General features: G+C 30.0%; 1 protein-coding gene across 1 annotated transcript; it reads right to left on the bottom strand.

Moving 5' to 3' along the window:
* Positions 1-4,508: 4,508 nt before the first annotated feature.
* Positions 4,509-4,799, bottom strand: BDCG_16361 (uncharacterized protein; the record flags this gene model as incomplete). The annotated part of the gene is made up of 1 exon (XM_045425604.1): positions 4,509-4,799. One exon carries the CDS (start codon positions 4,797-4,799, stop codon positions 4,509-4,511), a length of 291 nt encoding a protein of 96 aa, XP_045279598.1.
* Positions 4,800-15,902: the final 11,103 nt, after the last annotated feature.

Genomic DNA, 15,902 nt, shown 5'->3' with positions numbered 1-15,902 from the left:
GACACAGTCTCTTCTCATAAGCAAGCATTTTCATTGAGAGAGCAACAGATTCAGATATCAGTTTTAAGACTCTTAAGAAGGCTGTTACTGACTCTGTTTATAACTTCTCAAATTTCTATTTTAATTTGTTCAGACAGTTTGCACAGAAATGTTCTGATTTAGAATAGATAAAGCAGAGTCTCTTTTTCTTAATCTCTCTATTATACACTCTATTTACAGAAGCTTATGAAGCTCTCTCTCTCTACTTAGTAGTCAGATGCAAATCTCTCTATATCTTATCATCTTTTTCTGATAAATCTGTTCTCTATTATTCTGACTCTTGCAGAATCAGTCAGTGATCTACTCTCTATAAGTCTGTGACTCTCATAGTGATCTGCAAGCAGTGAATGAGAGTCATCAGTTTCTTCAGAGTTAAGAACTTAAAGTCTTACTCAATGAGCTTGTTCTATATATCTTTATTCAGTCTCTTTACAAATATCATCATTCAGATCTTGTTTCAGAGCTCTGTTTTCACAGACTTTAATTCATATTATAATTTCATGAAGTGTCATAAGTAGTCTTTATCAGATTTCTCATCTCTTTTTCTAATATTGATGATCACAGCTCAGATATTCTCTGTTCAGCTCACAGAGTCTCTCAACTTATTCTTCAGATAAATCTTAAGAACAGATCAGTAGAATCTCTCATGATTATTCTCTAGATAATTCAGCCAGTTCTTGACTTCAGTGTAATAGAGATCTGTTATTATATAGATAACAGCTTCTTCATCTTTCATATCACACAGCTGAGCTTGTAAGTCAATTTCAAATACAAACTTGCAAAAGCTTTTATAGATTGTGATTTAATAGATGATCTTAAGTGATTGCAGCTTAAGAAAGTTTTTTTTCAGTTCACAGATATCTCTGAAGATTATATCTAGAGACTCAGTTTGAGAATGTTTGCAGACAGTAAGTATTTCTTATAGAAAAATAGCTTAGTTCTGTAAGAGATGCTCAAGAATATTCTTCACTAAGATTGATTCATTTATGAGTTCAAAGAGTTTCTCTGTTATAGATGCAGAGAATGATGTTCTGTGAGTGATTGATAAGTTCTCTGAGACTTCTTTCACAGAGATTATTCATGATTCAGATGACTGCTTCTGAGTGTCTGCAGTAGAGTTCACAGAGATTGAAGTATACAAGTTTCTAGTTCTTTCAGTCATAACAGATAGTTGCTAACTGACTGAGCTTGAAATGTAAGAATAAGTGCTCACAGGCGATTATTCAGGTATTTACAGCTTGACATGATATATACTGTTAACTACTAGAAGTATTCATGATAGAAAGATAAAATGTAGAAGTTAAATGTATAATAGTATTCAAGCTGAGTTATAAATAGTATTCATGAACTTCAGTCTATATAGTTGTGTGTAGTCAAGAGCCGCTAGCTCTATTGATTATGCGAGAGATAGGAATAGAGGTAAAGAATCCGCGAGGAGCGGGATTTCTTACAAATATCTATATTTAGTTTCATCATGTAATGAGTGTGAATATCTTTTAAACTATCAAATTCTGTGAGAAGTTAAGATCTTGATAAGAGAATGTACTGAAGATTATAACATCTTACAATTGAAGATTTAATCATTGTATAATGACATAGACTGCTGTCTATCATAACTTTCATATTATACATGTTATTAATCACAGTAGATATAAGAATTACATTTATTGTTATTTTCTCTTTAAATTGTTATTATCTGATCTCTTCAAGCTTCTGTTTATGAATTTAAACAGAAGCTAATCTTTTCTCTGTTTTATTAAGACATTCTTATAGTTATCTTCTGAATCTTCTTTCACTGCAATGTGATTGATGTGAACAGATACTGATTCATTCTTTGAATGAGAAGACACTGATCTTTCTCTTGATTAAGAGAGTACATGAGCTAATTAACAGTTGAAAGTGATATATTCTGTTCAGTTACAGTTAATGCATACTTTATATTAATATTGATCAGTGACTTCTTCAGAAGTGATTTCAGAAACTTAAAAGCTTGTTCAGATAACAGAGACTCTTATTTATATATAGACATTTGAGTCTACTTAATTCATAGCATCTGCATCATTGTTATTCTTCAGCACAGATGTATAAGTGACTGAGATATAATATCTTCTGCCACTATTCTATATACTCTTGAGCTTGATAAGATGATTGTTCAATGTTCAAAGCTGTGTGTAGAAGTTTTTATAAGTCTGGTCTTTATCTACACTTTCAAGAGTCTGTAAGAGTTTAAAAGTTAATGTCTTCTTAAGCATGCTAATCTTCATTCAATTCTCTCAAGATTGATTATCTGCTTCTAGAATCTTAATGTTAAAGTCAGAGATAAATGTTATAAGAGAAGTATTTCTCTGTTAGACACTCTGTAATTAATCTAATACTTTCTATTGTATGACAGTGTCTCAGAACAGAATATCAAGATATTTAATAATATTATCAGATATTCATAACACTGATTCATATACTTTCATTTATAAATGAAACTTCTGTTTCATGTGATTCTTTAATTATTCATTAATATATTAATCTTGATTGATTAATGAACTGATGACATCTTCATCTACACTTAGTTTCATAAGCATCTTCATTCTTCATAATAAGTAGAGAGTAGACTGACCGTGTGACTGTATCTGAGATCAGGATCAGATTTTTTGATAGTCTCATTATCAATTCAACTGATCTCATTACACAGTTTTAACATTAGATAGTAGTTTCATACTGTCTCAGTGAGACTTACTGTCTACTCTTATCACATTTTTCAAATGAGATCATGATTTCCACTTCTCAATTTAAATTATTTTTATTGCTTTAAATGACTTTAAATCTCATTTGAGTGTTATCAAAAAGTGTTACTTTTTAAAAAATTAAAAATAGTCTAAAAAAAACCTTAAAATGTCTAAAAATAGCAACTTTATGCTAAGAATGAGACTAAATGAAATCAAATGAGATCACTTTCTCATTTTTTTCAAGTCATGATTTCATTTTAAGATCTGATATATAGTCACTTTACATGTTTTTTTGATAGCCAGTTCCAGCGGGATTCACGTCAAGAAATGTATGAGATCAGATCAAATAAGATCAAACGTGAAATTCATAATCTCAGCGGCCAGTCTAGTAGAGAGTGAGATTGAAAGTATTGAAATATATAAAAGTATCTAAGCATTCTTTCAGTACTTTTTTATTTGATTCTGTAGATGTTGAAATTGCATGAGTTTCTTATTGTAATAATTATTGAATCTCTTCATATTAATGTTATTAAGTTGCATGCATATCAGCTATTTATTATTATTATAATTTCAACATTGCTCAGAGTTACTGTGACATTATATCTATACTCACATTCAAGAGTTTTATATTATCATTAGACATGATTATATCAATTATTGAATGTATAATTATATAAATATCTTATACATCTGAGATCAGAACTCTCAGATCTTTCACTGACATTCTCTTTATAAGATCTTATTATGAGATCAGAGTGACTGATGAGTAAGCTTCTATCTAAGAACTCAGTATCTGTAACATGACGGAACCGCAGCGGTGGCTAGTCAGCAGCGTCACGTAGAGGTAGTTGTTTAAGAAGTTATATAAGTGAGCTTGAATATCTTGCTTGAATAGCGAGCTCATAGGCTACAGAATTATTACAAGAATATCACAGATATAATACTTAGTATACTAAGAAGATTGTATGAGATGTGCAGTAACTCTCATATATATTTCAGTAGAAGAAAAAGAAATAAATCACTGACTTCTTTGATAAGAAGCCAGCATCTAGCTATTCTATATAGACAATGAGCAGATACTCTTCTCTCATTTTATAAGTGAGAATAGCTGAAGTGATATCTCAGTGATATCTTATTATCAAGAAAGAGTAATCTGCTGATCTTATATAGAAGTGAGATTCTTATATTTATTAATTGAATCTTTCTATGATATATCTGAATGATGTTATGAAGTGATTGAAAACTGATTCAGATAGAATGAAATTATTCACATGAAAGTAATGAGCTGTGTAAAATCATAATAAGATCTTAATACAGCTGAGAGTGTGATAATATTCTTCTCTTTAAAAGTATAGTTCTGATACTCTTAAGATTACTGAATTAGAAATTATCTTTATTGTATAGTAATAGTTATCAACTGATTTAACAGTGCATGTGCTGTATATAATATAAAGAAATAGATGAGTTTTTCTGCTGACTGTATAGATCTTTCTTTTCTCATCTTCATTCAAATCAAACACATGATAAGTGAGTTTCTTATATATCAATTTAAAATATGAAAAACATAGTTAATAAGTGACTTACAGATCTCTTAATATATTTCATTCTATATATAAAATTCTCTGCAAAAGTAATGTATTTTAGAGATAAAGTTAACAGTAGTGACAGAATTTTTTCAAAAAGATTTTCTTCTCTATGAAATATTTTTCTTTTTCTTCTCTCAATTGTAACAGTAAGTGTATGAGAGTATCATTCTTGAAGAATAATAAAGAGCTTATTCTGACATTTTCTAGTGAATAAACATCTTTGTGATGCAGTGACAGTCTCTGTGACTGCTAAGAAAGCCAGGTTGAAGATGAAGATAACAGTATCAATGAGCCGCAGAAGCACTGCTTTTATTATCACATCTTCTTCTTCTTCTTCTTCTCCTGCTTCTCTCACAGCTGTGGCAGTAGTTGTCATGCCTTGCAGTGAGATGTCATCTCTTCTGCCAGCTAATGCATCTGTATTCAGTCTATTCTCTGCCTCTCTCATCGCCATTGCAATGCTGCCCTCTCTCTCAATTAATACAGTGATATATGACTCGTGTGATCATTCAGAGAGAAACTCAGAGAGAGCTTGATTTCAGAGATAGTGACTCTGAAAAGCTTAATCTATAGTTTCTCTTCTGCAGCATGTCTGAGCTCTGCTCAGAATACTGCTGAATTGAGTCTGTAGAATTCTGCAGTTTCTTTGTCTTCTTTCTGTAAGAAGACTTCAGTGCAGTCTCTGACTGATATTACTATTTATCTACACTATGTTAAGCAGCTGAAGAAGAGAAGAATTTTATACATTTACTTTTTCTCTTACTTCTGTTATTTTCATTATATCTGTAATAATAACTTCTATCTCTCTATAAGTATTATCTTACAGAAAGATATTATATCAATTCTAATAAGAAGTCTAGATACTCAAGTAGTACAGAGTGAGAGTCTCAGAGCTTTAAGTATTAATAGATTTTATTAAGACTGAGAAGATTTCTCTTACTTATCTGTAAAAGAAGATAAAAGCATGAATCTCTGAGATGAAAAAACATCTCAGAATGACTAATCTCAAGAAGAAATCAGTCAGTACTGCTGTTAAAAGTATCACAGAGATTAATCACTGATTTAAGAAAATCTCACTTTAATTAAAGCAGATAACTGAGATGCTTTATAAATTGATAAATTAATACTTTAAGTATTTCTTATACTCTTCTACAGTATACTTCTCTACAGTGCTGCAGTACTAACTTCTCAACAGATAAAGATACTGATATCAGAGACTTCAACAGTGAAGAATAAGTTTGATGAGAGTGTGATTATTAATAAGTAAGCTCTGAGATTTCTTCTTTTTACTTTTTCAGCAGGCTGTGATCTCATTAGAATAGCAGTGACTCACAGATTGATAATATCAATCTTTTTTATTAATTTTAAATATCTCTTTCTTTTCTTATTAACTGCTTCAGAAATTTTACACTTGTATAGTCTCATTAAACTTCTAAAAAACTCTTTGAGAGAAAATAGAAGAAGAGTGTTACAGAGTCTATAAGATATCAGCTCATCACTGTAAGATCATCTCTAAAAAACTCTTTGAGAAAAACAAGAAGTCTTAAGTAGTATTTCTTGCTCAATGTCTCTGATATATAATAAGACAGTCTCTACTAGCTATCTCATAGCTTGCAATCTCTTTCTCAGTATTTTTCAAATACTTAAGCAGTTCTTATAAATTCTCTGATAATAAATAATCTTTTTATTTAATAAGATATTGAAGCTTATCATAATATATTCACTTATTCAATATTTTCTTTATAAGATATTCAGTATCACTCTTAATCTCAATACTATCTGACTGAGATGACTTTATCTCAGAGCATTGCTTATAGAGCTTTAAATAGAAAATATGAAAAATAGAATGAATTAATTTCAATTCTGTGAATAATTTTAACTCATATATCTGCTTACTCATCACTCTTATTACTGAGAAAGATTCTAGTCACTACTTATTAAGCTTTTTATACAGTCTCATTGTCTTGATATTCTTTACTGAAAGTAGTACTTAATTCTCTATCAAAAACTTCATTGAAAGATGTTTTCAATTATAGTATTTCATCTATCACTTCTAAGTATAGTAAATGCTTTTCATCACCTTCTTTAATCTTATAAATTTTATTTAAAAGTTTTAATCTTACTTTTACTTCTGATACTGAGAAATACTTCATTCTCTGTATCTATCTAATATTCTGACTATCTATTTCTCTCTTTGAAATATTATCTGTGATATCACTGAGTAATGAAGAATTATATTCATAATAAGTATAGAAAGAAGATATCTTTAAGATTACATTCTTTACATTGTTATATATGAATTCAGTAATTAGAAGATATTTGAGTCAATCATTCTGATAATATAAATAGAATACTTAAAGATGCTGTTCTAGTGTTTGATTCTGATGTTCAGTCTGATCATCTGTCTGCAGATGAAATGCAGTGTGATTCAAAGATTGCTTAAGTCAGCGTATGATTACAGACGTACGCCGGCTTCTTATATATTGTAATATCATACACTAAATTAATTAGTGACTGCTATGACTCTCTTTACATTTATACACTAGTTCAGAAGTAGCTGTATTATTATCTGATAATTGTACATTCTTCTGAATCATATTCTCTCTCATCAGATTCAGTCACACTCATATGATCATATCATACACTCTAACTTCATGCAGATTAGCTTGTCACTAGTGTTTTATAATTATGTAATCTATCTCTGATTTGACTAGTGTTCTGTATATACTCTTATAAAGAAACTTTCACTATATTACATTACTTATTTACTAACTTTTCTCATTCTTCAATCATCTTCTTTATTATCATTATTATCAAATATCACTATCTTATTCAAGATTTCTACTTCTTCTTCTATTCAACTCTTTTCATCTGTTCATCTATCACATTGTATGTGTTTCTGCCCCGGTGGCCGAATGGTTAATGCGGCCACCCGGTAGCGCCTTGGCGTGGGAAACCAGGGCGTGTGGGTTCGAAACCCGCAGAGAATACATTAAATCCGGAACTCAAGCACCTCAGGTTTCTAATAAATACAAGGTGTACAAATCGCTTCAATAAAATTGCTCTATGTTTCTGAGCTGAGAAGTTATTATCGCATGTATTTAATTGTCACTTCTTTGTATTTTCTATGTTCTTGTTATCTTGATGTGATCTCAATACCTGTATTTCCTCCTGTATAATCAACACTTAACCTGTATTTAACATCACGCAAGGACTTATTATAAGCTCCGCTTGCATATGAGTATAATGAAAGGATAATAATAATAATAATAATAGTATGTGTTTCTGATAATGACTCTCTGTTCTTATAATAAGCATTATTATAGTGCTCATACTGAGCAGTTCATTAACAGTAAGTGTAATATGTTGTGAAATGTATATGGCCAGAACTTGTTTATCTTCTAATAATTGCCAGAATGTACTATTATGAATGACACATCTTCTTCATCTTCTTATACATCTCTGACTATTTTCTTCAGTGAGTTTCTGATCATGTTTTCTGGTATAATTTTATATGAATGCAGATGCTGATATGTTTGTTTTTATTTATATAGAATCTTCATATATTGACAGATCTGTGTTCACTGATGATAGTGAATCTGATACTAAATTATTGATTGAGAACTTGAAGAATATAATAATGAAGAAATTGTCTGTATTATATGTAACTGAGTCTCTCATGTTTTTTTCTATCTCTTCTGCTGCTTCTTTTCCTGCTACTCTCTCTTAATCTTCTACACTTATCTCTGTGTCTGATTCTCCTGCTTCTGCTATCTCTATTTCTGTGACTCTTACTTCTGCTACTTCTGATTTTACTGTCTCTGCTTTCATTATCAGCTCTTCTCATTTCAAGAAGATGTTGTATAGACTTAATGAATTACATCTCTCAGCATGTACACTTTCACTCTTCTTACTGACTCTCAGAATGATTTATTATATAAAGACTGTGTATAACATGACTATCTGAAGCTCAGTCACAGATACTGATTATTATATTTATTTTAAATATTCATAATAAGATAATTATTTATTCATATCAGAGAATCATCTCTCTTCTCAACAGTGTTAAGATTATAAGTCTTTTTCTTTTTCATCTTTTCTTTCTGATACTGATTTTTCTATTCTTAGAAGAAATCATTATGAGTTTTACTGTGTATGAAGTTATAGTGTTTACAGATATCAAGAAGCTTTTTATAACTGTAAAGTTTAATATCACAGAGATATCTACTCTAATGAATTTCTTTAAAATGATAGATCTATATCAGTCTATACTCTGATATCTGTCATCTGACTTTGTAATGCAGGTGAAAGATATCTGTGTTTTTGAGAATGAGAATATGAATGTTATACTCTTTTACACTTATAAGTGTGAGACTTATATATCTTGTCTGAAGTATTATTATGAGAATGAGCTGTTCATATGCTGTGTTCTGCTTTCTGCATTTCTTCATATCTCTCTCTTTCTTTCTGAGAAGCCTTGTATGTGTTGTAATTGTATATACAACTCTAAGATCAGTGAGTGTTCATTCAGTAACTGTTCTCATTCTTGATTTTGTGATTTTCATATGCTAACAATGATTCTTAGTTGCTTCAGTGTCAGAGATTATTCTGATTGAAGATGATAACACTGCTGAGACTATTCTCTCTCACTCTCAAGCTTCTCTTGTCACTTTCTCTCCCTTCTCTGCAGAGAAGATTGTGTGTACACTGAGTTATAAGTATTCAGCTTCAGATGACTCTCACTGTTATTTATCTAATTCTGCATCTTCTTCTTTCATTTCTTCTATCTTCACTCTCTCTGCTCTGACTTCTGATTCTGCGGGTTCTGTGCTCTTCTTCAATTTTTCTACATGTACATGTACACATTTCTATATTAGCATTCCAGTCAATCTTGTGATAAATGACATTAATGTCATATACAGAGTGATAGAGGAATCAGAGATGTATACAGTGTTGTTATAAAAGTGACTTACAGCTCTTGAATCTCTTACAGATCTCAAGTTTTAAGATTTCCTTTATTTTTAACATTTTTCAGATGATGTGGTGTTGAAAATAGATTAAATATATGATGTATAAAAATGAATAAGATATATATGATAATATTTATCTTTTACAGCTGACTCTTATAATTGATGATCAATTCATTATTTCTTTTCTTATACTTTTTCTTTATCTGCTAGTCACTACTCTTACACAATCTCTATATAATACAGTGTTCAGTAACTAGATTCAGCAGCTTTCATCTTTTATGATTCTGTCTTATATATTATACTGTCTCTCTTTACCTGCTCAGATCACTACAGTGAATAGCTTATTAAAACTAATCTCATCTGATCTCTGAGCATTCTCAGAGATTGAGATGACTTGATTTCATGTATTTGTGAATGTTTCAGATAGTTCATTCTCTGTGATCTCTGCAATTAAACTGATATAAATAGTTGAATTCAACTCTGAATTTCTTTTTCTTCTGTGATCTGACTCATGTGTAAGTCTGTTACTCTGAGACTGCTCTTTACTGTGTTACACTTACTGTCTGCAGTGCATTATCATATAACTAGCTACAGTCTCATTACTTATTAAAGTGTGATATTCATCTGATTTCTTCATTTCTTCTCATTCTTTTGTTATAATTATGAAAAGATTGAAATAAGTGAGATTATCTGATTTATAAGTGTCTATGATTTCTCTTACTTCATAAGACTTTTTAATTGTAAGTCTCTTCTTTTTCAACACTGATAATAGTGCTGTGAATAATTATAATCTGCTCAGATCTTACATCTTTACTTTTATAAGTTATAAATTATTGATTAAGTTGTGTAAGATCTGTTTCTCTGATTCTTTCAATACATATATTCTCAGAGAATGTGATTTGAGTATTTTATATAGCTTAAATCATCTAGATTGAAACTTCTCAGAACTCTTATTATATATAAGAACTTATATTCTCATCTTAAGACTTGATTTCTTAACTAGTGAGTCTTGTATTCTTTTCAATTGAATTGCTTGATTCAGAAGTAACTTGTTAGCTTTTGTGTGTGTGTGACTGATCTCTTTCAATCTTGATTCTGTGTCCGCGACTGCTGCATCTGCAACTGCTACTGCTGTGTCTGTAACTGCTGTTCCTGCTGCATTCATGACTGTTGCATCCACGCCTGTTGTGTCTGTAACTGTTGTGTTCACAACTGCTGTTCTCTCTCTCATCTTTTCTGAAGCATTCTTCAGGATGCGCGGATGCAATTCATACAACAGATAGAATGATGAATGCTTGAAAACTGCATACTGTTAAATTCATGTGATCAGTAGTACCTATCTGAGATATTCATTTCATAGTCTTGTAGACTTGCTCACTAGATATTTCATCAGCATGTTACTCAAGATTTTATTCAAGTATTTTATCTTCTCATTTATCTGCAGATGATATAATGTTGTTCTACAATATCTTATCTATAACTGACTTATGAAATGCCTTACTACTTCTTCTATGAGATTCACATCATTATCAGTTAGAATCTCACACAGCATTTCATAGTTAATATAGATCTCATTATGTAGAAACTTCATTATCATCTTCTCTATTATCTCTGAAACTGCTTTCATAACTAATCAGTCAGTAGTGTAATCAATAACAGTGATTATTCATCAATTTTCATTTAATGTTTGTGATAATATGTCTATGAGATGCATCTCTCATTGTTTAAACAGTTGTATTATACACTTTATCTGATATTATACTTTCTTATGTTCTAATTCTTTCTTAGATTCTTTTGTAATCTGACAATTCAGGCACTTGTAAGTATACATCTGAATATTCTCAGTTATGCTTAGTCAGTATACTCTTGATTTAAGTATACTCATGAGTTCAGAACTTTCTAAGTAACTGAATTTCTTATATATGTGAGTTATTAAGTTATATTGAAATGAAGATTCTAGATAGAGAGCTTCTATATATTCTAGATCACAGTAAAGCACAATGTTGTTTTTCAATTTTCTTAGCTTGAAGTTTGAAAGTATCTCTTCTACTACTTTTATGAAATACTTATTATCTGATATCTTACTATTCTTTAAGTGAGAGATTATAATATTCACTCATTCTGATTTCTTGCATTCTCTCAGCATATTTAATGTGAATATTTCTTATGTCTGATTCACAGAGCTCTCACTTATGAAATCAGATCTGTAATTAATTGTATCAGATATCACAGTATCTGATTTCTTTCAGTATTTGATATGAAGATTATATGCTTGAAACTCTGAGATTTAACATGCTAAGTGTTTAAAAGATTTTATTATTAATTGTAGATAGATGAGACTTTCATAATCTGTGATCATTATTATTGTATATCTGTTATTAATATATCTATCTTATAACATCAGTATGTGCTTAATTGCTAGTAATTTCTTTTCATACACTGAGTAATTGAGCTTGATACTTGATAGTTTTCTATCATTGTACATCATCAGATGCAGCTTATCATTCTTGCTTATCTATAGAAGAGTATCTCTGATAGCTCATTCAGATACATCTATCTCAATGTAGAAAGGTTTATTACAATCTGATTGAATAAGCACTGAGAATGTTATTACACATTCTCTCAGTGTGAGAAAAGTCTCTTCACACGCGGCATTTCAGATGATTGAATGAAACTTCTTCTTTTACAGATATAATGTGGCGGAACCGCAGCAGTGACTGATCAGCAGTGTCATGTAGAAGTAGTTGTTTGAGAAGCTGTATAAGTGAGCTTAACTATCTTACTTGAATAGTGAGCTTGTAGGCTACAGAGTTATTATGAGAATATCACAGATATAATACTTAGTATACTAAGAAGATTGTATAAGATATGCAGTAACTCTTGTATATATTTCAGTAGAAGAAAAATGAATCACTGACTTTTTTAATAAGAAGTCAGCATCTAGCTATTCTATATAGATAATAAGCAGATACTCTTCTCTCATTTCATAAGTGAGAATAGCTGAAGTAATACCTCAGCAGTGTCTCAGTGTTAAGAAAGAGTAATCTGCTGATCTTATATAGAAGTAAAATTCTTATATTCATCAATCAGATCTTTCTATAATATATTCAAATAATATCATAGAGTGATTGAAAACCAGTTTAAATAGAATGAAATCATTTGTATAAAAGCAATGAGCTGTGTGAAACTGTAATAAGGTCTTGACACAGTCAGAAGTATGATAATACTCTTCTCTTTAAAAGTATAGTTCTGATGCTCTTAAGATTACTGAATTAGAAATTATCTTTGTTATATAGTAACAGTTATCAACTGATTAACAGTATATATACTGTATAAAGAAATAGATGAGTTATTCTACTGACTGTATAAATCTTTCTTTTCTCATCTTCATTCAAATCAAATGTGTGATAAGTGAGTTTCTTATATATTAATTTAAAATATGAAAAATGTAGTTAATAAGTGACTTACAGATCTCTCAATATATTTCATTCTATATATAAAATTCTCTGTAAAAGTAGTGTGTTTTAAAGACAAAGCTAACTTTATTATTATTATTCTTCAATTATAGATGTATGCAGTCAGAGACTATGACATCTACCTGAGAACTTTTAGTTCTCAGAGTTTTTCCTATGTCTGTAAAGTTAACTATTATACATTCATCAATTTCAGATATGCAAAATCAGAAAATTCCAGCCCAGAATACAAAAACTGTTTACAAATTGCAGTGTTTTAACATCTTTTGATACTTTGAAACCATTTGATAATATCATGACAAAGGAAAAGAGAAAAAGAACACAGTCTCAAAGATAGACACATTAAATAGATAGATAGAAAGAAATTGAAAGAAAAAGATAAAGAAAAAGATAAAGTAAAGAGAGACTATAACAAAACAAATTATTAAAAGAGAGTGTATAGCTGTTTTAACAGACTATATCTGATTGATTTCCTTCTCTTCATATTCAGATAATTCTGAATTTAGTCATTTTCTTGTAGCTGCTTGAGTTTCTGATAGAAAGTCTATTAAGTATTTAATTCCTATCTCAGTTGAGAATAAGAATCTCATATTTAATTGATTTAGATCATACTTCTCTTTCAATCTGACTCTGAGACTATTGTATAATGCACAGTGCATTATAATATGCTCAGAATTCTCATTTGTATTGCAGAATGAGTATTCTATTGAGTCAAATCTATCATCAAATCTTTGTATATAAGATTTGAAATAGCCATGTCCTAGTTTCAGCTGTATTATAGATGAGAATATTTTCTTTTTATATTTAAATGAACAAGATTTCCATTTGAGTTTTATTTCAAATCTTGAATAATGTATACTCTTCTTTTGTTTCTGTCAGCTTTCATTTCACTTGTCTAAACAAGATTCTTTTATTTTTCTCTTTATAAAAGATCAGGACATAATTTTTTGAATAGATCTGCTTAATTCTGCACCCTTTTTTACAGCTGAATCAGCCAATTCATTGTCATGAATATTCATATGAGCAGGAACTCAGTGCAGATGAATTATCAGCTTTGATGTTCTTCTCTTTTGAATTTTCAAAATAGAGTTTAAGATCAGTTCAAGATTTGTTTGATCATTATGAATCTGACTATTTCTAAGTCTTTTTAAAGCAGCTTGACTATCAGAGAATATTCATACCTCTTTCAAACAATTTCCTCTTTTATGAGATTTTATTTCAATGAGTTTGAAAGCTTTCACTATTGCAAATAGTTCAGCATCAAAGACTTCACATTCAGAGCCTAGATTTCAGAAATCTGAGATAAAATTGATATTATCTTCAGTATAAGCAATTCCTGCACCTAATCTATTCAAGTTCTCATTTTTTGAGTCATCTGAATAAATCAGAATAGAGTCTTTTATATTGATTGTAGAAATTCTCTTTGAATGCTGTTCATATTCTTTCTCTTTTGATAGTTCACTTATTTGTAAGTCTATAAGAGATTCAAGCTTTTCTCTTCAGAGAGATAACTTCTCATGATCAACTTTTTCAACATTTAAAGAAGAAAATTGATTTTTAATCAGAGAGCATAGTCTGTACAGTTGAGAAGACATTTTCTTTGAAGAATTATTTTCATTTCAATCAAGAAATCTATTTCAATTCAGTTCATTATCAGAGTTAATTGATGAAAATAAAGAAGAGACTCTTTCTCTGATTATATGATTTGAGCTCATCTTTACAACTCTCAGAGCATAGTTCATACAGGTCTTTTCAAATCTAATAGCAGAAGAAGGAATTGAAGCTTCAATTTTCATTGCTTTAATAGAAGATGATTTAAATGCTTCTAGAATTCTTCTCAAGACTCTGTTTTGCAGACTTTGAAAGAGTTCAGTGAAATTCTCTTGATTATTTCATCAAACTTGAACTTCATAATCAGCTACTGATGTAATACAGGCTATATATAACTGTCTTATAGCCTGAAAGAATAGATCTCTCTCTGTATTTGATAGTCTGATTATGTTGTTTAATAGTCTTTCTGCCTTGACAGTTCTTTGTTGAATGTGATATTTAAAATTCAACTTGGAGTTTAATCATACTTCTAATCATTTGACATTTACACTGGGTTTAATCTCTCTATTTAAAAGAGTTAGAGATAGTCCTTTCTCATTGAATCTCAGAAAGAAGTGAATTAACTCAGTTTTATTCATATCAAATTGAATTTGATTGATATCTGCTCTAACAAAGATTTCCTTTGCAGCTTCTTCAATTACTTTCAAATTCTCTTTAATAGTTTTTGAGCTGTAGACTAGATCAATATCATTCACATAACTCAGAGATTGCACTATTCTCATATTTCTATCTTTAAATAGATATGCAGTATATATTGTAAATAAAATGAGTGAGATTGAAGATCTCTGTGATACTTCTATTTTTATCTCAGTCTTATCTTATTTCATTTCATTAAAGAAGAGTTGTATACTTCTTTTAGACATAAAACAGTTAACTCATTTTATTAGAGAAAGTGGCAGTTTTAATATCTTCAATGTCTGAATTAACTTTGACTTTGAAACATGATCAAATGCTTCTTTTATATCAATGAAAACTGCAGTTGAGACCAGATCCTCATGCTTTGCTATTTGAATATCATGAATAACTGAGAGAACAGTGTCAATTGCAGAACACTGTTTTCTATCTCTCATTTGTTCACTGAATAAAAGAGAATCATCTATAGAGCTTATAAAAGATAGTTGAGTAGCTATTATCTTTTCTAAAACCTTTCCTAGGCAGTTCAATAGAGATATTACTCTATATGACTTAGAAATTGAAGTTTTTCTATTAGGTTTTATAAGAATCACTTCAGTGGCTTCTCTCCAGCATTCAGAATGATATCCATTTTTCAAGAGATTGAAAAAGAGCTCAAAATATTCATTCTTTAAGTAGAAATATGTATTCTGAATAATCAAGTGATTAATTGAATCAGGACCTGCAGCAGTTTTAACAGAACTTGAGAAGATAGCTGACTCTAATTCGACAAAGCTAACAGTAGTGACAGGATTTTTTCAAAAAGATCTTCTCTCTCTGTGACACATTTTTCTCCCTCTTTCCCTCATCTGTAATAGTGAGTGCATGAGA

The sequence above is a fragment of the Blastomyces dermatitidis genome, assembly GCF_000003525.1.
Source record: "Blastomyces dermatitidis ER-3 genomic scaffold supercont1.2, whole genome shotgun sequence".
NCBI classification, from domain to species: Eukaryota; Fungi; Ascomycota; class Eurotiomycetes; order Onygenales; family Ajellomycetaceae; genus Blastomyces; species Blastomyces dermatitidis.
This window is presented reverse-complemented; position numbering and strand designations above follow the sequence as displayed.